This window comes from Myotis yumanensis, unplaced genomic scaffold (genome assembly GCF_028538775.1).
Source record: "Myotis yumanensis isolate MYYU_CA2020_CCGP unplaced genomic scaffold, mMyoYum1.0.hap1 SCAF_4, whole genome shotgun sequence".
Classification (NCBI taxonomy): Eukaryota; Metazoa; Chordata; class Mammalia; order Chiroptera; family Vespertilionidae; genus Myotis; species Myotis yumanensis.
The window spans coordinates 81,910,563-81,935,502 of NW_027223755.1; the positions used below are offsets into that span (position 1 = coordinate 81,910,563).

A 24,940-nucleotide genomic window follows, 5' to 3' on the forward strand; every position below is an offset into this window, starting at 1 on the left:
CAGAGTAGGTCCTCAGGAGAGAGGTGGAGGGGATGGGATTGCCTGGGACTTGCCATAGTGAGAGGGAAGCAGGCCAGGGAAAGGGACTGGTGGAGGAGGAGGCTCCCACAGCAGGAAGGCACGGTCAGGAAGGAGGGAGGAAAGCCTGCCAGGAATTTGGGGTTCGAAAGGAGAGTGGTTGAAGAAGATGGTCTGAGGGCTGGGGAAAGACAAGAGCATGCAAAGTGGTTGTTGGATTTGGCAATGAAGGAGTCACGGGACCTCGGTGAAAGAATCAGTCCTGGGGTATGGCTAGGCCGGAAGGTGGGAGGAGCCCAAAGGTAGGCAGCTGAGGGTAAGTGGGAGGGGAGAGGGAGAGGGAGAGCAAGATAACTCCCTCACGGGAAGGTGGCACCTAGAGAAGGACACAGAGTCATAAGATTCTCTTATGAGAATCTTCCTGGTGGATTATGAGTGGGTGAAAAACAGCAGAGCACAAACTGCCAGGATGTTACCTTTCAAAGAGCCACTTCAAGTCGTGGCCTGCAGCAGCAAATAGCATTTTAAGTTTGTGTGCACCTGTCACTGCACAGTAAAGAGAAGTGTCTAAAGGCAGAGATGAGCCAGATAGTCTGAGTGGGCACCTCATTAAGCATGCAACCTGGGGCTAGTTAACCTCTCCGTGCTTCAAGTTTTCATCTGTGAAATGGGGATATTATGATAACTCTTATATAGTGTTCTTTGCCAGGCACTGTTGTGCTTTATATATATTTTTAAAAATTGCTCTGAGAGGAAGGGGTGGGGGAGAGAGAGAGAGAAAGAGAGAGAGAGAGAGAGAGAGAAAGAGAGAGATTAATTTCTTATTCCACCTATTTATGCAGTCATTGGTTGATTCTTATGTGTGCCCTGACGGGATCAAACCTGCAACCTTGGTGTATTGGGATGACGCTCTAACCAACTGAGCTACCCGGTACTTGACCAGGGCTTATATTTACTCTCAAATCCTCACAACAGGCCTGTAGAGGAAGGTATGGTAGGGATTGGGTCGGGATAAAGCCCTTAGAATAGCTTGGCATGTAGTAAACACTGCATAGGTATGCAGTTATTGTTATTATTCTATATGAATGAGAAGGGCAAAGCCCACGGAAGACTGTTTATATCCAGCAAATGCCTCCAGAAGTTCTGAGATGTGAGAGGATTCAAACTTGCCAGGCCTGAATGGTCAGCTCCATGAGAGGAGTACAGCAGTGAACAGAATCCCGAGAGCCACGACATCGCCTGCTGCACAGCAGGCCCTCAGGGAGTATTTGTTCAATGGATCAATGAAAGGATCAATGAAGTGTTGGGGTCTTTTCCCCCAACTCCCATCTGAAGTATCAGTTCCTTGTAAGACATCCCAGCCAAGCGGCCATCCGGTCAGTGTGCACGTCTTGCACAGCGGGGACAACACTGCTCTCTGCAGCAGCACGTTTCTCCTCCTGGATGGTTCTGATGGGTGGCCCTGTCACTTCCACTCCTGGGTCCCAGCTCTGCCCTCTTCCAACTTGGAAAGTAGTGAGCCTCTGTGAGCCCTCTCCTGGCCATGGAGGGAGGATTTCCAAGATGAGGGTCCTCTCCCGCCTGGATGACAGCCACAGCCTAAATCCGGCTGCCTTACTTTCACCATCGCCCCATGGTGGCCTGTTCTCAACTTGGCACTCAGAGGAAGCCTGTTCAGAAGTTAGTATCGAATCTTGCCCCACCTCTAGTCATAGCCCTCCAGTGGCTCTCCAGCTCAGAAGCCACCTCCCACTGCCAACCGACTCTCCATTCCAGAGCAAGATACGCTGACCATCCCTGACAGTTTGTTTTTATTGGTCAAGAATGCTCTACAAAACACGTACACACACACACACACACACACACACACACACACACGATGCCTGCCTTGGCTTGGCCACCCGCCCTGCTGTGTGCTCTTCTGATACCAGAACTTCTAGGATTCATCCACCCAGGGATGCTATCCTGCAGCACCCCCAGGTTACCAGTGAAGAAACAGAGAGAACCCCCTTTTCTGCTTCTCTGCTCAGAAGCAGAGGCATGTGCTCTACCTGTTGGGGAGCAGGTGGGAGTGACAGAGGAATAGGATCTTCCCATTCTCTCCTTTAAGTTCCTTGAGTTGCCAGTTTAGACCCCAAGTGTCATAGCTGCTCAGGCCTTGGGATCATCATCTGGTTGAAGCTTCCTCGCCCCCATTTTGCAGACTGGAAAATGGAGGTCCACAGATGGAGTATGAGTTCCCTAGGTCACAGTGTAGTCACTGGCAGAGCAGACACTGGAACTCAGTGTTTTCTGACTTCCAGGAGGTGGGAAGAGGCTAAGGTCCTGCTTAACTCTCAGGAAAGGGGACAAGCAGGGCCTGGGGCAGGAAGGGAGTGCCCAGGAGTTGTGTCTGTAGCCCACGTCCAGGGAAAGTAGTCCCCACGGCAGCTGAGTGAATGGCAGGGTCTGGTCAGCACTATAACGGTCTGCCCTCTGTGACTGCCCGTGTGGCTTGCTCAGGTATACAGCCTGGGTCCGTCAGGATACTGGTAGATGTGCTCAGCTGGCGGAGAGAGTTCAGGACAGCTGGGAAGAGAGAGAGACGCCTCCTGTGGTCAGGGACCCACCCTTGGATGCTGAAGACAATGGGGTAGGGGGAGATGCTGGTTGGCAAGACTGTCTGTAGTGTCTTGGTAGCTGGGGAACCAGCCAGAAAGCATGGTGGGATAACCAAAACCCTAGGCTATTTTGAAGGCAGGCTGCACCTGGGGTCTGAGCAGAGTGGGATCCTCTGCCCTGAGGCCTGGACATCCCACTGGGCGGGTAGGTGGCTTACGTACTTGGCCGGAGAGCAGGCAGGGAGCAGTACTGGTCCAGCCAGGCCAACGAGGTCTGACGGAGGCTCTGCAAGCTTGCCGTGGACACCATCCCGTTGAAGGACTCAAACAGAGGCCGGATGAGGATGCTGAACTGGCCCAGGTCAAGGAACAGGCCTGTTGTCCAGCCAGTATCCTCACCCACTTGACATGTAGCCCTGACATCTGGCCCAAACCAGGGGAAAGGCCTGGTGACCGTGAAGCCTTGAACCCCAAGGACCCCCACTGCAGCCACCCTCTCATCCTGCCAAGGCCTGCCCAGCTGACTGCCTCAGCTCTGCCATGGCCCTTCTTCTGGGCTGGACTAGCCCACATTCCTAGACTTCCTGCCCTGGCTCCGTCAAGAGCTTGATTAGGTGAGGGGGTAAGCAATTCCATGTCTTTCCTAGGGTCCAGCCCGCTCATGCCACTCAGAGTTTAGATTCCCCCAAACTTCCCTTAGGACTTTCTGTAGGCAGGGCTGTGGTCCCCCCACCCAGGGGCTCCTCCCTCTGCTCCCAGCCCATCACTGGGCAATCCTGCCAGCCAAGATGCCCAGGCCTGGAAGGAGGGGTTGAAACTGGAGTCTCTTTCCCTAGAAGCAGCTCTGAGACCCTGCCTGGCCTCTGAAGCTGAGCCTGCAGCCTGGCACAACCTGGTCTGGCTGCAGCACTCACCCTGCCACTGGCCCAGTGAGGATACTACCCAGAACTTCCAGTTGTGCAGTGTGCGGGCCCGGACATAGTCATCAAACATGTCTCGCATCTGGTCGAAACGCTGGTGTGTGATGGGCACCCCAGTAGCTGGCAGTTGCTGCTGGCATAGGCTGGGGGCATGGAGAGGGTCAGAGGTTGAGATTCAGGTAACGGGCCCCCCTTGTCCCAGCACCTGCAGGCTTCTGCCTACTTAATGGCAGCATTGAGCTCCTCAATCTGGTCCCGTAGCTGCTGGGCCTCCTCCTGCAAGGCCGCCCGCTCCTGCTGCAGCATGGTGATGTACTCGGCCGTCTTCTGCAGTGTCGTTGCTTTGCTCACCTGTGGGCATCACCAGTGTGGGGTCAGGTGCTGGGACCCACTCAGGCACTGGGGAGGCGGGAGGAGGCAACCGGGTATCTGGAGGGTCCTGAGATTTGGTCTTATGTAGGGGTTTCATGAAGAGCCCTGTGGCTCTGGGGGTACCATCCTAGGTTGGGGGCTCACCTTGAGGCTGGGCTGGGTGCTCAGCGTGCTCACCAGCCCATGCAGGGTGTCAAACCCCAACTTGATATTGAAGCGCCGCTTCTGCTCCGCAGATATGTGTGTGATGCGTCGGTTTTCAGTCTTGGGTCGGGGGACAGAAAGTGGGGTGAGCCTAGGAAGGAGTGTGGGAGGGCGTAGGGGTAGCAAAGAGATCTTAGGGTGAGGGGATAGTGCACCTTGTCTGGACGACCCCGGCTTAGAATGGGCTGAGGCGGAGAGACTCGGACACTCATAGTCCCTGGGCCCGGCATGGAGTTAAGCTCCCCAGACAGCCGCCGCTCACCACCTGTGGCAGAGACAGACAGACCCACAGACAGACCAACACAGGGGAGCAGGTCCCATTGACCTGGCCCTCTTGTCCTGGCCCCAGATATAGTCCTCCCTTCTTCCTTCCCCTCCCTCCAATCCCTGCAACCCCTCTTTACCGCTGGGTGCTGGGGGTGACAGCCGCTCTACTTTGGGGACAATCAAGGGCCTGGGAGGGGCCAGTGTGGCCGGGCCCAGAGATGGCCTGGGTGGTGTGGGGGCCGGAGTCGGGGGAAAGAAGGTGCAGGGGAATTCAGGGACCGTCTCCTGAAGAGAAGGGTGGAGAGTTGGGGTGAAGCTCTCAGGTGGAGAAAAATGGAGAGCTGGGTGAAGCTCTGAGGCTCCCCTCCACCCGAGTCTGCCATCTTACCCGGGATTTTGGGGGCCGCAGGAGGGTGTTGGATACAAGAGGTGGCTCCAGGGCTTGCTCAGGCTTGGCTGTGTACAAGCAGACTGTGAGGGTTCCCTCAGGTTATCTCCTAAGACCCCATCCCTCCACTCCAAATAGCCCACACCCCTTTCAGGTTCAGGGTTCATGTCCTTAATTCCTCACCACCCTGTTCCCCCCTCCCCCAGCTGAGTCTGCCCCTTAACCTTTACCCTCTACACCCATAGGCTCCCCCCTTCCACATTTGGTTCCTGTCTCACCCTCTGTCAACCCTGCCCCTTCTATCTCACCTGCTGTGAGGAGCTGTGTGAGGCAGGAATTGTTGCCCCCAGCAATGGCAGGGGCCAAGGTCCGAGGGCTGGGCTTCCGCTCCCTAGGGGATGGGGTAGGGGGCTTGCCTCTGGGCTGCACACCTTGGGGCATTGTGAAGTGAGGCCCAAAGGGGGGTTCTGGGCACCCCGAGGATAGAAGGTCCATGGGGAAGTGGGTGGGGGCAGGGCCTGTGCCAGACTGTGGGGTAGGTGAGAAGGTTGTGGGAGCAGGCAGGGGGGACACTCCTGATGCAGGAGGGACTGTTGGGAAGGAAAATCTGGGAGAGAAGAGAGGCTCTTCTTGCAGCATAGCAGGGGGCGGAGCCACGGAAGGGAAGAGGGGTAGGGGACAGGGCTCCAGGCCAGGCCCTTTGGCAGGGGCAGGGTATTGGAGGAGGGGTGGGGGTGTGGGACAGGGAGGGAGTTTAGGCTTGGGGTCTTCAGAAAGGAGGAAGTCAGAGCTCAGGAAGACACTGGAGTCCAGGGAGCCAGGGCAGCTGCTCCGAGCCTGGTTGGGGGGAACAGACAGAGAGCAGGGGAGAAAGCTGGCCTTTATAGCCACCCAGGCAGTCTCCTGCCCTGGCTGAGCTCTGGACTGGGCACTGGGAGAGATAAGAGAAATGATCCCTGCCCTTTAACCCACACAGCAGGGAAATTATAATCTAATGAGGGTCGGGAGTGGAACACATTTATGCATAAATTAGGCATGAGAAAGAGCATCAGTTTTCCTGACCTTTCATTCATTCACCAAATAATTTATGCATCCATTCTTCCATCCATCCATCCACCTACCTATTTATTCTCTCACCTATGAGCTAGTTCATCTATCTTTTCACCAGCCCACCAGGTACTAACCTATTCACCAATCTATCCAACCATCTATGCTTCCTTCATTCATCCATCATACATTGACTAGCCAATTATCCACCCACTAGCCCATTCACTGATCCACAAACTATTCTTTTATCTATGAATTCCTCCATCCATCCAACCAACCACTCACCTACCTATATGTACACCAACTCATTTAAGTATCGAGCCCCATCTATCCATTTTCCAACACACCCATCCATCCATACACTTATTCATTCACTCACTTGATCAATCATCGGGCAATCATTTACCCAGTGCTGTTCATGTGCTTGAACAGTGGTAGGTATGGAAGATGCAGTGGTGAGCAAAACATAGCTCTTCCAGCAAGGCGCTCACTGTCTAGTCCAGGAGAGAGAACCCTCAATAATAACTACCACAGTGCCTGAAAAGTCTGATGATGGAGGGAAAGGCATCTAACCAAGCAGCAGGGAGACAACATCCGGATTGGGTCTGGGAGTTCTTGAGCCAAAATGGTAGTCACTGTTTCCTAAACACACACGTTCAGTTTTCGGCCTCCATGCACTCGTTTGAGCTTCTCCTCCCATCTGACTTGCCCTCTCCCGGTCTCTTCTGTCCAAACCCGAACTGTACACTAAGGCCCAGAACTCCCCGTCCTCCTAGAAGCCTTCCACAGCGAGCCGGCCTTGGTGGTGCCTGCTCCATGCTCCTCCTGCCCTCAACCCGACTCCCCCCAGCCATCTTGTCAGTTCTGCTTCCTGAGGATCTTCCCTCTCCAGCTGAACTGTACCCTCCCAGGATCTTTTTCCCCTCCAGTCTCACCCAGTGGACCAAACAAGCACAGGACTGGGCGCTCAGAAAGTACCCAGAATGCCTCCTGGACGTGGGCAGGTGAGCGAGGTAGGGCTGGGTGGGGTGGGTTGAACTCACCTGCTGGTGGTTATGCCCTGAGAGGTGGCTCATGCCCGAGGAGGCTGGGGGCACCTCTGAGCCCAGGATCCCACTGCTGAAAAGGGAGTCCGCCATGGGACTGAAGCTGGGGGGCTCCAGGAAGTTTGGAGGCGTGGCTGTCTGAGAGGGGCGGTAGTTGGTGAAGAAATCTGTAATTCAGACACACAGGGTGGCAGCAGTTAGGGCTAAGGCCCTGGCAGCTGGAAGCTGTGGGAGGAGAGCAGGCCTCGTGCCCTGTCCCCAGGCTGGGCTGGGGCAGGGGGGAAGGGGGGGCTTCCACAGGAGATTGTGAAACTGGGAGAGTTTCTGTCTCACTCAGGGGAAGCAGCAACATAGGCTCGGGTGGGATGGGCCTGAGTGGGAGACAGCAGGGGACTGGTAGGCTTGTGAGCAGGACCTCAGAAGTAGCCCTCCAACCAAGCCCCACACTTGGCTCATGAGGCCCCCTTTCCCATCCCCGGGGCTGGGCCCTCCCTTTGTCTGCTCCAGTTACCAGCCCTGCTGGGGAACTTGAAGTGGGGGAGGGTAATAGAGTATGACAGGGAGGGGAAGGGGCGAGGTCCAAGGGAGGAGCCCCACAGTGACTCAAGTTCAAGAGGTGAGTTAGGGGTAAGAGGGGTCAGGAGGTCAGTGTGTCTGGGACAAAATTTGCTGGAAGGTCAACAAATGGAACCTCAATAGTAGAATCCAGGAGTGGGGTGAAAGAGCTAAGGGGGTGATAGCAGGGGTCAGAGGACGGGCTCAGAGAGGGGGCTGGAGTGAGGGGTCCTGGAAAGCCGGGAAGAGCTGGGGGTGGGGGGCAGCCAGATTGTTTGAGGTGCCCGATTGTGTAAGCCCCAAGCTATTCTGGTTTTGGGAAGCAGCTGCCTGCGGCCTAACCACATCCCGGGCATGGGTGCCGCCTGCCCACCCGCTCCCTTCCGGGCACCTTTCTCTGACCCTGGTCAGCTTTCAGTCTGCACCAGCTCACAAGGCCTCCTTGTCTGGTCAGACCCGACCCCACTGGCCTTGGGTGGGCCCCAGACCCCCAGCCAAGGGAGCTGGTAAGGCCTCTCCCCCGAAGGTCCCCTTAAAGGAGACCCAGGAATGAGACAGAGAAGACCACACCAAACCTTGAGCCCGGTGGGCGTCAAACCTGCATGTACATCTCTTGTGACTCTGGGACTCACATGTGACAGGGCAGCTGGCTCCGCATATCAGTGTGTGGTCTCATGCAGCATCTGTCTCCCTCCCTGTCTGTCCCACTGTCTGTAGCTGTAAGTCTGTGTGTACCTGCCCTGATGTGAGGTGCCTGGTGTGTGCATATCTGCCCTGTGCCCGTGTGTGTGTGTGTGTGTGTGTGTGTGTGTGTGTGTTTTCTTGGCCACACAGTCATAAGGGATAGTCTTACTGTCCTGCTGCCTCCTTTTAATGAAGGACTGGGTGGCAGAGGGTGAGCAGTCACTGGTCCTCCATTCCCCAGCCCCCAGGGCCCATAGGTCTCCTCACTACACCCCTTCAAGCCTGGGCTCTCGGACCAGCCTTGTCCTGGGCCTGGCCCCAGGATGTTGAGGCCGCAGAGCAGCCCCTGCTCCCCGCTGCTGCTGTCGCCACAGGGCTTGGCAGGCCTCATGGAGCTGCGAGCCCACTCATCACTGAGTCACCACCATCCCCTTATCTGAGATTGCGGCCATGTCCCCACCCAGCCTCCAGAGAAGCTGCCTGCTAGCCCTAGCCACCCACCGAGTCCCTCCCTAGCCTCGGTTCCCTCCACCGACCTACCATCCTCTCCCTGAGCCCCTCTCTCATCCAAGCTCCCTTTCCTTCTCTGAGCACCTCTCACCAAGCCCTTTACCCCTCACTGAACCCTCCCCTCACCAGCCCCTCATGGGTTTCCTTTCAAGTGAGGAGCCCTTGGGGACAATCCCAGCGGCAGCCATGGTAACCCCAGTGCTCCTTGCCTTCCAAGTGCACAGAGCACTAGAGGGGGCCACACAGCCACCTCTTCTGCATGACATCCCTGACCACAGGCCATCCATACTTGCCCCCATCCCACCCCAGTAGCCACCCTAGGCTGAGAGAAGTCACTTCCTGGCCCCAGGGTTCGCCCAGCTCCCGGGGTGGGGGCAGTTGAGCTCCTACCTGTGGCAGGGGTCTGTGTGCCCAGATAGGGCGGCTGCCCTCCCAGGCTGGTCTGCTCCCAGGGCACTGCCATCAACACTTCTGCCCCCTCAACCTCCACCCCTGTCCAGGGCTGAGGCAGGGGTGGGGGTGGTTCCTCATTCCCTAGTCCCCGCCCTATGGGCCTCCACCTCTTGACTGATAGGCCCAGGACCCTGTGGGGAAGGAGTGAAGGGGGTCACCAAAACTAAGCCTTTATCCCAGGAGTCCCCTTTCTGCCCCCTAGGCCTTGGCTGAGACCGTCTGAGACCCGATGTCTATCTGATCACTAGAATGGCTATGAAGGCCCCTCAATGTCTGAATGTCAGGGCCAGTCTCCAAGATGTATAGCTCAGTGAAGAAAAGCAATGTGAGGAAGAGTCTATTGTGTGTGCTTTTTTTATATATAGACATGAGCATCTCTGGAAGGACATACTCTTGTGACCTGGTGGCCCTGGGGGTCAGAGGGGGAGGCAGGGAAACATACAACTTAAAAAAAAATGTTTTACCAGATATAATTCCTAAGATTTTCTTCAAAATAACATAGGAGGAGAGAAGTGGGTGAGGTCTAGATAAAATAAGACTGGCCAAGATTTGATAAATGTTGAAATCAGTGATCGTTACATGGGGATTTATTGAACTCTCTGTTTGTGTGTTTGAAATGTTCTTTAATAAACAGTTTTTTAATGAATTATGTAAATAAATAGATTCAAACAAATCACAGTCCCCCTCTCCCCTGAGAGAGTCCCAGCATCCACTGCTTTCCTGGCAGCTCCCAGAGTCTGAAGCTTCAATGACCCTGGTCCCCTGATCCCTACCCAGGAACTGGGTCTGGCCCTGCTCTCACCTAAGGCCACACCAGCCTCACCCCAAGGCCAGCCACAGGGACACCAGGAAAATCCCTCAGAAGTCACTCAGACCATCTGCCCTCCCAGAGGGGCATAGAACTGGCCTGAGGGCTCTCCTGCACTGACCCTGCCCTTCCACTCCAGGGGAGGGGCTGCCCCACCTGAGATCTCCATAAAGTCGTCCAGGCTGGGCTGCAGAGGTGTCAGCTCCGGCTGGATCATGTCGGCGTTGCCAACGTAGGCTGGAGGGGGCAGTGGTGGTGTCAGGAGCAGCAGGAAAGGTGGAATGGGGACAGTTGTCCCCGGCCATCCTCCCTTGGCTGCCTGGATTCTCACAGGCCCTCACCGTCCTCGGGGGGCAGCTGCAGGGGTGTGGGGCTGGGCTGAGTCATGGTGAAGAGCGTGTCAGAGATGTCGGACAAAAAGCAATCGAGGTCCAGAAGCTGCCGCCCACCGGGGTCCTCCTCTGGGCCCCCCAGCAGCACAGGCACCACGCTGGAGAAGAGCTGCTCGCACCATCGCTCTGGTGGCTGCCATCTCCCTTCCACCTAGGGAGACAGAGAGCCCGCAGTCGCAGTCGCAGCCTGAGGGCTCCACTGCTCTTCCTCCTCCCCTGGCTGCAGACACAGGGGTCTCCTGCCTCCCCTGGTCCTTCCATATCACCCCCTGCCTGCCTGGGGGATGAAGTCGTCAGCCAGCCAGACGGCCTCTCTTTGCACAGTCCTCGCCTCTCTCTGGTGGACCCAATGCACTGCCTGGAAGACTAGGGTCACCCCATTGGCCTCTGACAACTACCCACAGGAGCCAGATCCAGAGATAAGGGTACTGCCTCCTGCCTCCTCTACTTGTTCCTGCCAGGGATCACTGGGTACTTTTCAGGACCCGTTATTCCCCCTTGCCTCCCCACCACTTGCTCAGTCAACCAGAGCCCTACGGTCTTCCCACCACGGCTGCAAGGTGCGAAGGGCTCAGTTAATCAGCCAGAGGACAGAGGCCATGCCTTATGCTTAGGGTCTTCCCTCACGTTCCACCCTCACACCTCCCCCCTTCGCCACTGCCTTGCCCGCCCCGGAGGGACGCTGTAAATTCTCTGGGTCCAGGGAACACCCACCTGCTTTGGGGCCAGGAGGTCCCCTTCCCTGCTGGACTTACGGAGCTGCAGGAACACACAGACGTGGACACTGGATTCCTTGCCCCTCCTCCATCACTCCCCGCCAAGGCCTCCTCTACTCAGAAGCTCCACCAAATCAAAGGGACCCCCACTTCCCTTCAGGAGCTCCTCCTCCCAGGGAAGTAAGGAGACCGCGAGGAGGTCCTATGGCCACACGAGGGCGCTGTCAGCCTGGGTCTTAACGGAGGGCGGGGGCGCCTCCTCGGGCTCTTCCAAGAGGAGCGGTGGCCAGCACCGGCCGGGGAAAAGTCCGGCGCGTCCCCCGGGGTCCCCACTGACCCGTTTCTTGTAGTAGATGCGCCACTTGTGGTACTCGCGCATCACCACCTCGATGCGCCGCTTCCAGTAATTTCCTTCCAGGACCACAGCCTGGGGAAGACCGGGAGGGGGCTCGGTGCGAGGGGTAGCACTGACTTCACCCCCCACGCGACCCCCTGCTGCCGGCCCCTCCCGCCCAGTGCAGGGAGGGACCCGAGGGAGGGGCCGGGTTCGGGGAGGAGGCAGGTGGGCGGTGGTCCCCTTAGTCTCACCTACCTCCGGTTTCCGATGCACGTCAGCCTCAGGCCCCTGCAGGGGGGTCACAAAGCCACACACGGGGCTCTTCCTCCTCTCCACATCTAGAGAAGGGGGCCGGGTCAGGGGTGCCCAGCTCCCTCGTCTTTCACCCCCAGAGGACTGGGACTCAGGTGCCACCCTTAGGGATGCTGCCTGGCCTTCGATGGTCAGATTAAGTGTCACCTCCTCTAGGAAGCCTTCTAGCCTTCTTCTCTAGCACTACCTCATCTCCCTCTCCTATGCAACCCTGTGAAACTAACCCAATCCAGTAGGTGTGAAAGGAATGCTTGTTGAATGGGACTGGGGCCACAGGGAGGGAGCTGCCTCAAGAACATCCTGGTCAGATTGGCCTCTAGAACATCCTGGTCAGATTGGCAGGCCAAGGGCCCTGACCCCTGGCCCTTGCCTCAGGCTCCTTGGCACTGTCCAATGTGATCTCAGAGAACCACCCCTTGTCCACTTCAGGGCACCTACCTGAGCCCCCTTTTCACCTCCTCCACTCCCTTTCCTGCCTCCAATCCTGATCTCTCTCCAGGCCCTTTTCTTTTTGCCTCTGAACACATTCCAGGTTCTCCTTTACCTCCCAAACTTTTCCTTCCCTGTGCTACCTAACCAGCTAACCCTTTGCTTTTCCCTTCAAACTCTAGAACAAGCATGTCACTTACCACCTCCACTTCTGTACCTCCCAGTCTCATCTTCACCTCTGTACTCAGCATCTGCCCCCGTGCCCACCTCCCAACCCTGCTCATCCTGCCCCTTTCCAGCTCCAGACCCATCCCCCAGGTGCTAGGGACCCTACACTAGGATGTCCCAACACTGTCACTCTCAGATGTCTGCGGCATTCCCTCTCCAGCCTGTGCCTCCTCTGGACTGCCAGCACTGACTCCCGGTTCCTGTTTAATCCATGGACTAGCCATCTCAATCCCATGGATATGTGACATTTCTTCCAGTGTCCCCCCTCCCCCTCCCCGCCCCGCCCCACTCTCACTGTAACCCTCTGGTCTGTTGCCATTTCTCACCTAGACCTCTCTGACTGTCTCACACTCTCTAGCCCACTTCCTGCTACACCAGGTCAATTCTTCCTAAAGCGCAGTTCAGGCCTGAACCCCTCCAGGGCTCCCTAAACCTCCATGATAAAGTCCACATCCCTGAGTGGCTTCCAAGCCCTCCAGGACTAGTTCCACTGCTTTTCCTGCCTTTTTGTCTCCTTAATGCCCCACCTGGAAGCCAAACAGCTCTCCCCCCGCACCCCCCCGCCCCACACACACACAGCCTACCCTCTGGTTTTATTCTACATGGAAAGCCCCTCCCTTGATAGCCCAGAGCAGCTCCTCTTCCAGAAAACCTTCCCTCCTCTGAACCACCCTGGTTAGGCCTGCCTCAGTCTTCACCTGCCTCAGCCATTTCTCTGAAGGCTGGCCTCCCCGCTGGGAGTGCAAGCAGGAGTTGTGCCCTTTAGCCCAGAATCCCTGCATCTGACACAGAGGTTGGCACCCAGGACTTCAAAACCCCGAGCAGTGACTTTTTCTGATATTCTTGACACAAAGGACTTCAGGGGTGTCTGTGGGGGCCCATCCTGCTGAAGCCCTGAGTGAAGTTCCTCTGGGACAGTTGACACAGAGGAGGGAGATCACCTGAACATGACATTTCTTGGGACCGTCAACAAAGTTCTGACTTAAAGGACATTCTCCAAAATGATCCCTAGGAGATTGAGGAGGATTGCTGAGCCTGCTTGGACAGAAGACAAAAGGAAAGCCCTTAGGTATGTGGACTCCCAGGGGTATAAGGGTCCCCAAAAGCATCTGTCCCTTGCTTTCCAGATGAGGAAATGAGCAGTAGAACAGAGTAAGTTTGCCCAGGGGCCCCAGAGAGTCAGGGCTGAGCAGGCCTGGTCGACTCTCTCCTCCCCCACCCAGGGACACTGTGCTCTGGACAAAAGGGCAGTGACCTGGAGGTGGGGCAGGCTTTATTTAACAATGAGAAATTCATCCATTCATGCAGCAACCTAGCCCCTTGCACCTATGCTGGGATAATAGCTGAGTCAGAATCCAGGGATGACTCAGGGTGCTCACAGCTTAGTGGTCGAGATGAGGAAAGCACACACGTAACATGAGCTAATGCCAGGTGGAGAGTCTGCCCATGAAAGGGGCACAGTGCTCTGGAAGTTCAGAGGAAACTAAGATGAGTTTGGGGAAAAGAAGGGGTTCTGGGGGCCAGGAGCCTGCAGAGAGGTGGCAGGTGCCTGGGGATGAGCCAGGCAGTCCTCCAGCAGTCACCACCCCCTCTGTTTTCTGAAGCCCACCTCCAAACCTTTGGTGCTCAGGGAGGAGGAGGAGCCCTGACGTTTGTTCTCTGCCTGTCTATGCTCTTCCTATTATCACAACAATAGAGATAGAGCCCAGGCTCACTCTCAGGGAGTCCTTGTGTGTGACTGCCTGGTGCTGAGAGGTGATCGCACTGAAAACTCACAGCAGACCTCAGCAGTAAGACCTATTATCATGCCTACCTAATAGATGAGCAAGCGTCAGTTAGGGGAGGCTAGGGACTTTGCAAAGTTCACATAGTGGGGCACACTAGAACTTGACTCAAACCCACCTCTGTATGACTCAGAACTTGGGGTCCTTCTAACAACTTGTACAACAGCTGGAGACCAGTCTGTCTGGGTGAGGACCCCGGGTTTGCACCCCATCCAGCTTTGTAGAAAAGGGGGGACAGATAGTGATACTGATTCCCCTGGTCTATCAGCTCCCTGGTGTGGTCAGGCCCATTCTCAGGTGAGGACTGGAAGCCAGTCAGCAGGATTCAATAAAGGAGCACTGGGCTCACAGCTGGAGAGCCCTGGACTTCCCAGCTACAGCTCTGCTCCTTTTATGCTCCGTGGCCCTGAACAAGTCACTTGCATTTTGGGCCTCACTGGCTCATGTATAAAGTGGGGGTAATAATACCTATCTCTCAGGGATGCTAGGAAGCCTCAAATAAGATGATTTAGGAAAGAGCTTAACACACAGATGAATAATAACCCAAACACACACACTCTCTCTCTACTTAGGTGGAATCTCGTGGGGCCAGTACAGAGAATACTGGTTCCTCCTGGGCTATGTGTTCCCAGTTTAGCGCAGCCTTTGATCCTGCAGCAGAACCTACCTAAGCTGGACAGGGTCCCAACATGGGGCCAATTAGTCTATTTCTCAGCCTCTGCTGTCCTGCCAGGGGGAAGGAGAAGGGGTCTTGTACCCCTAAATGAATATGATCTTCTCAAGGGTACCTCAGTTTCAACCATCATTTACTGAGCACTTTGTGCCAGGCTTGTTCATACCCGTTATCCCCATGCCAACCATGAAAAGTAGGCCTATTGGCCTCTTTTTTTAAATGAGGAAATAGGTTCAGAGAGGTTAGACAACTTGCCTGCAGTCACACAGCCAGCAAGTGACAGGAACAGGGTGGGAAACCAGCTCTGTGGAGTCCTTCAACTCTACCACGTGGCCTCTCTGGGCCCTATCCCCCCAAATCTCCATGGGGTCACTTGGTGGGAGTTCAGTAAGGACTTTAATGAAAGGCTGGAAGAGACCCATGCAGGATCCTCAGTTTCCCCATTTGCAAAGTGACAGAATTGGCCCAGACAGTGTCTAACACCTCTTTCTAACCTGGCATTTGAAGCACCTGACTATACTAATGTGACGCAGAATGAGTCTTGAACTGTTCCCCAAATCTCAGGCCAACTTAGGACTTCCAAGGGCTGATTTCTGTTGTGCCCAGCTCTACAATGGAGAGCACTCTTAGCGAGTGCCAGGGACACCCCAAGACTCTCTGGGGGTCAGAAGCTGTTCAGGGGTGCTTGTGCTGATACTCCCAAAACACTCTGTTGGTGCAAACTGGGATTCCTGAGTAGCCATTTCCCAACCCCCACCCCCTCCCACAGCCCTTGGGCTGGGAAGGCCCATGGTACCCACTCACACTGGATATACCAGGCTCTCCAGATGGCGTTGTTGAGGCGGATCTTGTCTCGGCAGAGCAGCTTGAGACCTTTGAAATTCTTCCACTTGGGAGACACCAGCTTTCCACTGTCAGAGGGAGAGGGCTGGGTCAGGGCTGAGGGTGAGGAAAGGGGCTTCTGCAGAGGCTGGCTCTACACAAGCACTAGGCACTCATCTATGGTGGGCAATCTGAGGGATCCTCTCAAATCCTGCCCCTCTCTGTAACCTGCCTGAAATTCCTACCTTGAAAGTCAGGCTTTAAAATACCCTCTCAGCCCTAGCTGGTTTGGATCAGAGGATAGAGAATAGGCCCACGGACTGAAGGGTCCCAGGTTCAATTCTGGTCGAGGGCACATACCTCAATCCCTGGCCCTGGGGTGTGTGAGGGAGGCAACCAATTGATGTGTCTCTCTCACATCAATGTTTCTCTGTTTCTCCCCCTCCTTTCCACTCTAAAAATCAATGGAAAAATATCCTCAGGTGAGGATTGACAAAAAAAGTAATAAAATACCCTCCCAGGTCCCCACTAGGGGACCTTGTGTTCTTTGGTGAGATCTGCTTGTTAATCTACTACCAGAACTAGAGCCAGGACTGGAGCCTGTTTATCAGCTTAATCTTCATAATACTACCCAGTGGCCTTACAAGCAACTGTCTGGTAGGCCAGCTAGATACAGTTCTTACTGAAGGAAACTGAGGATCAGGAAGGGAGAGGGACATACCCAAGATCACATGGCAGAGAATCGCCCAGGCCCTGTGGCTTTTTTTTTTTTTTTTTTACCAGTCTTCCTGGCACCCTAGGTCAAGGGAATGGGTAAGGTTTGCCTGGCAAGGAGAGGAAGCCACTTCACCAGAGGTGGCCTCCAAGCAGCCAGCCACTGCCTTTTCATTGCCCTTCTGGTGTCTGCCCAGCCCCAAATCCTAGAATGGCCATCTAGACGGAGCTGGAAGGCATGCCCCTTCTCAGGGGTGTGCCCAAGACAATACCATTCAGATCCAAAGGAAGGCATCTGAGATGATGGAGTAGTGAGCAGGGGGGAGGCAGCATCCTGACCCTAAACCGAACCCTAGCAGTCAATTAAATTCATGAGATGAAAAGGCTCTACACAGATGAGGAGCTTGCCTCTCAGGGTCCTCTAGGCACAGGCCAAGATTGCCACCTCCAGGGAGCTGACCTAGGAGGTCAAGATGTTCAGGGTCTTAGACCCCTGCTCGTCCCTCCCTCCTCATGGTCCACAAGCCAGGGTTGTATACCAGTCCCTTCTGGCCCACCTTCTCCAACCCTTATTCACATAGAAGGCTGAGGCCTCAAGGCTTAGTCTTAGTCTTTCAGAACACTAGGCCTGCTCTGCCGAGGGGCCCCTCTCTAATCCAGGGGGTAAGGGACAGGTAGGTGGCAGTCTGACTCCTACAGCCCTTGGGTGCACAGGTCACTAGGTCTCCTCTCCTCTTTGGTCTCCAAGCTCCTGTGTTTGCTTTGGAATAGGGAGAGGGGTGGACTGCCACCCTAGGGCACATCAGGCCTCATTACCCAAATAGAGTACATAACCCAAGCGCACAGACCCGCTCGCCGGCCCCCTCCCTCCTAAGTTAGATAAACACCATCTGTCTGGAGAAATGGGAGAGTGCTCAGACACATCTTGGGCCAGCTTTTTTTGTGGCACCTGGGGGGTTGTGGGGGGCCTCCTGAGTTTATTGCCCCTGCCTGTATCCCAGCAAACCTCCCAGCCAACTCTGGTCACCCCGTGCCCCACCCCCAGCCTGCCTGCCTTTCCTCTTTCTGAGGTGATAGTGTTGTGGCCAGGGAAGACTAGAGGAGATGAGACAGTGACAAAATCTAAGCCCAGGAGGAAAGTCTGTGCTGAACTTGTTGGCTCCGGGAGGGGGCAGGGGGGGCAACCTGGAGCAAAAAGCCTGAAGCCAGGGTTCAAGGACTTCTTATGACCAGAAGAAAATCTGGAAATCTTGGGGATGGGATGGGGAAAACTCAGAAGTCCTAGTTCAGTTTCCCCTACTCCCACACATATCTACCTTACAGCAATTCCCTTGGAGTCTCCCAGACAGGGTCCTGCTTGCTCCCCCATTTCCCTGAGGCCATTCTTTCCTTGGCTCTGATTATAGCTCTGGCCATAAAGTCCCAAAGTGTATGCTTGGGACTTCCAGAACCTGCCTCCCTGGAGTTTCCACCCAAAGAACCATGGAACATGGGGTTCCTCCTGGAAAAGTCCTTCCTCTGCCCACACTGCCCTTCTGAGGGTGAAGCTGGCCTGGCTTCCCCAGGCTCTCCTCCGGGTCATGCTGGCCAGTTCCTCCCAACACCTCTGGACCCATTGCCTTGCTGTCCCTTCCCATCCACTCACTCTCTTGGGACACCCTAGACACTAGGGCCTAGAGATTGCTTCCCCAAGCCTCTCCCTCCAGGGAGCCCCAACAATTAGGGGTCTAAAGGGCTAAAACACAATCCCAATCTGAGCCTCATTTTTTTTCTCTACCCAATGGGGGAACCCAAGGGCTCCACTTCCATCCCTGGAGCATAAGGCCTGAGGGAGTGAATATTCTGGTTGTTTAGGGAGAAAGCACAGCTCTCTCCATCCCAGCTGCCGCCCCCCCCCCCCCCCCATCGGAGTCACACCAGCTTCCAGTCGGCCTCTTAGTGGGGGCAGTTCTTGGAATGTGCTCTGTCCCCTACCTTGCCACCTCCTCTGACCCTCCCCTTTTGGTCACCCATGGTCTGGGGTTAGGGGTGGGTGTTAGCCAGCCCAGGTAGAGAGGTGCGTGTACTATAACCTGGGAAGCTGAAGTTGAAAATGGGTGAGAAATGGGGGCCGGGGGGAGCCTGGGGAGAAGGGGTGCCCGCACCTGGTGTACTGGGACCTCAGATGGCCGGCTCAGGCGGTCTGTGATATGAAGTGCAGGGGGCGGGGGGGGGGGGGGGGGGGGGGGGGGGGGCGGAGGGATGAGAATTTGAACTTTCCACATTGGTCTGGCGCCTGAGACGATCAGGTTGCAACATGACCCGGGCCCGGGGCCAGAGCTTGAGGGCCAAGGTTACAACGCCTCCAGCCAATGGGGTCGCGGCTCCGAGGCAGCTGTTGCGAGTGGGCAACACTCCCCCGCAATTCCCACCCCGGCCCGGCTCCGGCTCCGGGTCAGAGCAGCCAGTGCCGGTCTGTAGACTACAGTTCTCTGAAGGGGAGGAGTGTTTCGGAGGAAGCGGAATGTTTGCAGAGAAAAGATCATCGCCGGCCGAACCACCCCCCCCCCCCGCCCCCGCCACACACACACTCCCACCCCCTCCTTTATCCCGGACGGTTTTTTCGGTTGATAATTTATCCTGGCTCCTCAGCTCCCGGGAACTTTGCTCCAGGGCACTGGGCCAGGACCCGGGTTCGCGCCCTCCCCTGGGACACAGGCATGGAGTTGGAGCTGGGCGGCCGGCGCGCCCTGAGAAGCGCCAAGCAGGGGCCCTGGGCAGGACTAGGCGCTCAGCCTCTAAGAGACCGGGTGGGCGAACCCAGGCCTCCGGCATCCGCCCCTCCGGCTCGCAGCACCCCCTGCCCGGCGACGGCGGGAACCTTTGCGAGCTGCGCCCCGTTGGGTCCGCCTGGGGCACCCTCTCCAGCCACCCTCGCCCCGGCAGATCAAAAACAGGTGTCCCAGCAATTGGGGTGGGGGCTGTGCAGGACGAGAGACTGGGTTTCAATGGACAGTTGGCTATGAATGGCGACAACCGCGGACGCGAGGCGAACGGCGAGGGCGCAGGAAGAGAGTGGGTGTGGGCCGGGGCTGCTCGGGAGAGGGCGGGGGGCTGCAGGTGGTCGCGTGGAGTGGCCCCCGGGTGGAGGGTGGGAGGGGCAGGGTGGCCTAGGACCCCAGGAGCGCGCGGGATTCTCTGGCATTTCTTTGGGAGCAGAGGATGGGGAGGGGAGGGGGCCCGCGGTGGGCCGACGGAGGTCGAGGTCTGCGCCCTGGGAAGAGTGATGGTCGTGAGGACGGGAACCGGACGGTACGTAGGCCCGATTGGGATCAGTAGGTTGGGCCAGGGTCAGAGGACGCTCGGGGGACGTTGGGGGGGGGGGGGGGAGGGTGTCCAGGATGTGGCCGGAGTCTCCGAGCGCAGTCGGGGACCAGGGCTCGGGACCGGGTGGGGTGTCCGGGGCCTCGGCGCGCGTTCTCGCCTGGAGGGCCGAGGCCGTCGGGTCCCGGAGCCGCCCTCACCTGTAGGCCAGGCTCATGCACTCGAAGAGGCGGGTGAGTGTGGGGTCGATGCTGCGCGGCCCGAAGTCGGCGAGCCCCACGGGCCCCTCCTGGTCCCGCCGCCGGGTCAGCGAGTCGCTGTGCGGCGACGACACCATGAAGTGACCGCTGTGGATGACCTGCGAGCGGAGCCGCCCGCCCGCGCTGCGGCGGGTGCTCGGGTCCTCCGAGTCTGTGTCTGAGTCCGAGTCCGCGCTGGGCACAACCCGTGGGCCCTGCAACCCCGCGGCCAGACCTGCCAGCGCCCCGGCGGTGGCCATGGCGGCGGTCGCCTCCCGGGGCTCGCTGGAGCCGCCGGCCGGGCTGCGGGGGCCAGGCAGCCCTCATTAGCATCGCCCTGCCCCCGGGTCCCAGTAGGTCGCTCGGCGGGGCGGGGCCGCAGGGCTCCGTCCCCGCGCCAGAGCGGACCGAGCGGGCGGGGCTTAAATTAATATAAAACACCACGTAGGTGCGGGCTGCGGAGCTCCTGAGCCTACAGTTTGGAGCAGGAGGTCCCTGTCTTCCCAAACGCCTTTCCTTCTGCTGTGACCATGTAGAGCAGCGGTTCTCAACCTGTGGGTCGCGACCCCTTTAGGGGTCGATCGACCCTTTCACAGGGGTCGCCTACGACCATCGGAAAACACATATATAATTACATATTGTTCTTGTGATTAATCACTATGCTTTCATTATGTTCAATTTGTAACAATGAAAATATATCCTGCATATCGGATATTTACATTACGATTCATCACAGTAGCAAAATTACAGTTATGAAGTAGCAACGAAAATAATGTTATGGTTGGGGGTCACCACAACATGAGGAACTGTATTAAAGGGTCGCGGCATTAGGAAGGTTGAGAACCACTGCTAGAGTCTTGGTGGAACCGCCCCTGCTTCACCCAAAATGGGTTTCCGGATTTGATGATCAGTCATGCACTCCTGATCCTGAAAGCACCTCAGCGCCTGGGGTTCCAGCTTCTAGGGACGCCTTTCCATGAAGCCCCTCATCTAACTACAACACCCCTGACCTCTGACCTCCCAGCCCACATGCACCCCCTCTCAGTCATCCACACAGCTGCTGGCACCCACCTCTCAGAAGTCTTGTGTGGCCTGGTCCACTGGAAGGTCTCAGGACCCCCAGTTGCCATTATGGTCATCACTGCACCTGCACAGAGCCCCAGAGGGTTACCTGAATGTGAATCCTGCGAGGCCAAGCAGGGTCAGTCCCAGCGGTGATGGGCGATGGCTGGCAAGGTGGAGCCTTGTCACCCTCCCCTGGATATCTCCCCCTCCCCCGCCCCCCCGCAGGCCATCTGCTCAGGGGCTCCTCTCACCCACCCTGAGGTCCAGCTTATGTTCCTGTTTCTGAAGTTCCTCCTCTCACCCTGAGGACATAAACCAGGACGTTTGGTCTGGGGCATTCACACCTGTCACCTCTCTGGCACCTTTGACAATCCTTAGAGGGGGGGTTCTTGCCCCGCTTTCATGGGGCACCAGAGTCCATAGGAGTGGAAAAATGCCCCAAGTACTTGCAGAGGAACAGCAACACAGCCTGGTCTGAAAGGAGTCCAGACTTCCCACCCAGGGCTATCCCTGGTGGGGAGCAGGAGTGGGCTGGAGGCAAATGCTAACCTGCGTTGGTTTTGACAAATACGTGGCTTACACGTGGTTACATAAGTAAGGTGGTTTCTTCCATGGTAGGGTCCCAAAGCTCCCACAGTCAAATGACAGTGCCCCCAGCCCGGCTGAAATTGTTACTGAAAGCTGCTCACAAACCGGCCCATCCACCCACCTATGTCCCTTGGCTGGGAACCCTCTGTCCCTGACAAACAGTCACCTCATGTTCCCAGGAGCTCCCCTCCGCTGATTCCCTGCTCTTCCCTCAGGGAGGTGCATGCTCCCTGCACATCCCTATCAAATTCTGGGGCCTCAGGTACCAGCCTCAGCCTGCCTCCTCTGGGGAGAGAGCCATCCCTCAGAGGCCCTTTTGGGATCCTTGGCACAGAGACCAACAGGGTCATTACTTATGCTCTATGCGCCTGTCTGGCTTCTTCCCTGACCAGTAGGCCGTGAGGCAGGACTGTGTCCCAGGGTCTCTGAACCCCCACACTGGGTACCCAGGGACTTGGGGAATGCTTGGAGCAGGCCATGAAGCTAAGAGGAGCTGGTGGCCACTGTGGGAGGTCAGGGGTAGGAAGCAGGGTCCCTGGGAATCTTCTAGCTGCAGGGGCTCTGGCTTACGCAGAGACCTGAATTGATCCTTACTCTACCCATAATTTTATGAATGAACCTGGGCAAATCTGTCTTACTTGAGGCTGCTCAAAGACCGGCCCTTCCATCCACCTATGTCCCTTGGCTCTGTGTCTCCACTTATAAAATGGGAAGTTGAATTCAGTGACTTCTCAGGTTCCTACAGCTTCCACTACCTCTGGTTCTAAGTCTCTGCTATCAACATCCCCAGCTCACTCCACCGTGCTCCCCCAGGCCTCCTGTCTCCAGGAGAAAACCTCCCAGTTGAATCTCCTTCCTTTCAAGAGACTTTCCCTCACCCTAGGCTCCTTCCTTTCCACGCCACCAGTTGGCCCCTAACAGGCACCTGCACCCCATTTCTGCCCTCCTCGGCTTGATAGCACCTTTGGAGGCCTAAGAACTGAAAAGACAATCCTCCTGGTGTAAAAATACTAAACTGTACAATACATGCAATGAAGTTCACAAATTCTGATGTCTCTTATGACTACATCTTCAATTAAAATTACATATATAATCCCCCCCGCCAACATTGCTGGGGCTTTGACTGTGTGCTTCATCTGCCTTGGCCAGCCTCCCCAGCCTGTCTGCTTGGCCATTTAAGGAAGCATGCACTCCTCGGCCCAGGCACTGTACTTCAACACTTTGAGCCATCATCTCTAACCCCACTGCAGTAAGTAACATTGCCTCCATTTTACAGGTGAAGAAATAGGCTCACAGAGGGATACACTTGCTCCCCAACTAAGCAAGGGCAGAACCAGGCCTGATTCTGAGGTCCAGCCTCCTTCACCCATGAGGCTGTGGCCCTCTCCTCTTAAAAATGGTTCTTAGCCACAGTGCAAGCAGAGAAGTCAAACCAGCTGGTGGTACCAGGGGCCTGGCATGCCTGGCAGTGGGCACAGCTGGTTCAGGGTGTTCTTGTCCAGATGCCAGCACAGGCTTCTGTGAGCTGACCCCGCTCACCCTCTACCTTCCTTTCCCATTTGGCCTCTATCTCCCTCTGCTCGGTGTTTATAGCTTCTCACTACACATGAGTCTCATTCGGGGCCATGAAGGTGCAGGACAAGGTCCTGTCTGGGGTGTAAAACCTGTTTGTCTCAGTGATCCCGCCTGACACCATACCCTGCCTGTACCCCAGACGTTTTAAAAAATTTCTCACCTGAGGATGGTCTCTTAAAATATTGATTTTAGAGAGAGAGAGGAAGGGAGAGAGAAACATGGGTTGGTTTCCTCCCATACAAGCCCTGAGTGGGGATTGAATTCACAACCTAGGTATGTGCCTTGATCAGGAATCGAAAATGCAACCTTTTGGTGTATGGGACAACACTCCAACCAACTGGGCCACCCGGCCAGGGCTGTCTCCCAGTCTTAGTTTCAGGGATTTGTCCCCCAGACTGCCCCTCCATGTCAGGAAATCTCACCCATCCTAGAAGCACCACAACCCTTGTTCAAATACAACTCTAATTTCATTCCACTCTTCCTTCACCATGAGTGGTGCACATACTGCTCTTTCCCACTAGATGGCAAAATCCCTGAAAGTGAAAATCACATCTATTTCTCCCAGTGGTTCTCAACCTTCCTAATGCCGCGACCCTTTATTACAGTTCCTCATGTTGTGGTGACCCGCAATCATAAAATTATTTTCGTTTCTACTTCATAACTGTAATTTTGCTACTGTGATGAATCGTAATGTAAATATCTGATACGCAGGATGTATTTTCATTGTTGGCGACCCACAGGTTGAGAACCGCTGATAGACCCTTTACCTCTCACGTGCAAATGAATATTTGTGGAATGAATGAGTTTATATCATATCTATCTACTAAGTTGCTCTATCTATATACACACACACACACAAACAGATAACATTTATTAAGTGTATATTATGTGCCTGTCCCTGTACAAGGTATTTCACTTTTGCAAAAGTTAAGAAATACTCAGAACTTTAAAAATCCATAGAGATAAGTAGTACACTAGCAGTTGCTGGGGGTTGGGAGTAGTTGGGTGTGAAGAAATGGTAGTGACTGCTAATGGGTATGAGGTTTCTTTTATGGTGATGGAAATGTTGTGGGATTAGATAGTGGTGATGGTTGTACAACTTTGGGGATCTACTAAGAGCAACTGAAAAGGAATTAATTTTATATGTGTATTATATCTCAGTAAAAAATAGCACTTTATTTTATTTTTAAATATATTTTTATTGATTTCAGAGAGGAAGGGAGAGGAAGAGAGATAGAAACATCAATGATGAGAGAGAATCATGGATCGGCTACCTCCTGCATGCTCCACACTGGGGATCGAACCCACAACCCAGGCATATGCCCTGATCAGGAATCGAACCATGACCTCCTGGTTCATAGGTCGACGCCCAACCACTGAGCCACGCCGGCCAGGCAAAAATAGCACTTTAATACACAATTTCATTTGTTGGTAATCTTCTCAACTGTGTATGTATGTATGTGGGTATTAGTATTTTTATCACCATTTTACAGAAGGAAAAACTGAGGCTCTGAGAGGTGAAGTGATACAATAGCTTGTTGTAGAATTAACTATAAGTAGCTAATACTATGGAGCCTAACATAATTGGTCTATGCCGTCTTCATAACAGCCCCATGATTTTCAACCCGTTTTGTAGACAAGGAAACTGGCTTTGCTGAAAGTTTCAAGGTTAGAAGCGAACTGAGATTCAACCACAGGAGGCAACCTGATGCCAACCTGCCCCACAAGCACCTGCCTTCTTAAATTGACGGGATTAGCGATCGTTTGTGGGGATATGAGCAGGCGCCATCCCGTGCACCACTGCCGCTGCCACTGTCACTTGGCACGAGCACTTTGGAAAAGTGTCCGTCAGTGTCTACTAGAGCTGAATGTCTACACACCTTCCGACCCA

General features: G+C 55.4%; 1 protein-coding gene across 4 annotated transcripts in view; it reads right to left on the reverse strand.

The window, feature by feature from the left end:
- Positions 1-1,078: 1,078 nt before the first annotated feature.
- The window catches only part of MLXIPL (MLX interacting protein like), a 32,466-nt gene continuing 8,604 nt past the window's right edge, over positions 1,079-24,940 (reverse strand). The window contains exons 1-17 of one of the 4 annotated variants that reach the window (XM_070412775.1): positions 19,783-20,092; positions 15,548-15,654; positions 11,573-11,655; positions 11,318-11,407; positions 10,979-11,023; positions 10,214-10,415; positions 10,029-10,109; positions 6,860-7,029; positions 5,078-5,606; positions 4,770-4,837; positions 4,519-4,666; positions 4,270-4,379; positions 4,055-4,174; positions 3,762-3,889; positions 3,558-3,681; positions 2,841-2,970; positions 1,080-2,586 (exon numbers count right to left, since the gene is read on the reverse strand). In XM_070412775.1, coding sequence (XP_070268876.1) covers positions 2,477-2,586; positions 2,841-2,970; positions 3,558-3,681; positions 3,762-3,889; positions 4,055-4,174; positions 4,270-4,379; positions 4,519-4,666; positions 4,770-4,837; positions 5,078-5,606; positions 6,860-7,029; positions 10,029-10,109; positions 10,214-10,415; positions 10,979-11,023; positions 11,318-11,407; positions 11,573-11,655; positions 15,548-15,654; positions 19,783-20,081 — 2,544 coding nt within the window. In that variant the 5' untranslated portion in view covers positions 20,082-20,092 and the 3' untranslated portion in view covers positions 1,080-2,476. Of the gene's footprint in view, positions 2,587-2,840; positions 2,971-3,557; positions 3,682-3,761; positions 3,890-4,054; positions 4,175-4,269; positions 4,380-4,518; positions 4,667-4,769; positions 4,838-5,077; positions 5,607-6,859; positions 7,030-10,028; positions 10,110-10,213; positions 10,416-10,978; positions 11,024-11,317; positions 11,656-15,547; positions 15,655-19,782; positions 20,093-24,940 lie in introns of those variants that run through there. The other 3 variants (XM_070412774.1, XM_070412776.1, XM_070412777.1) reach the window with 3 other exon arrangements.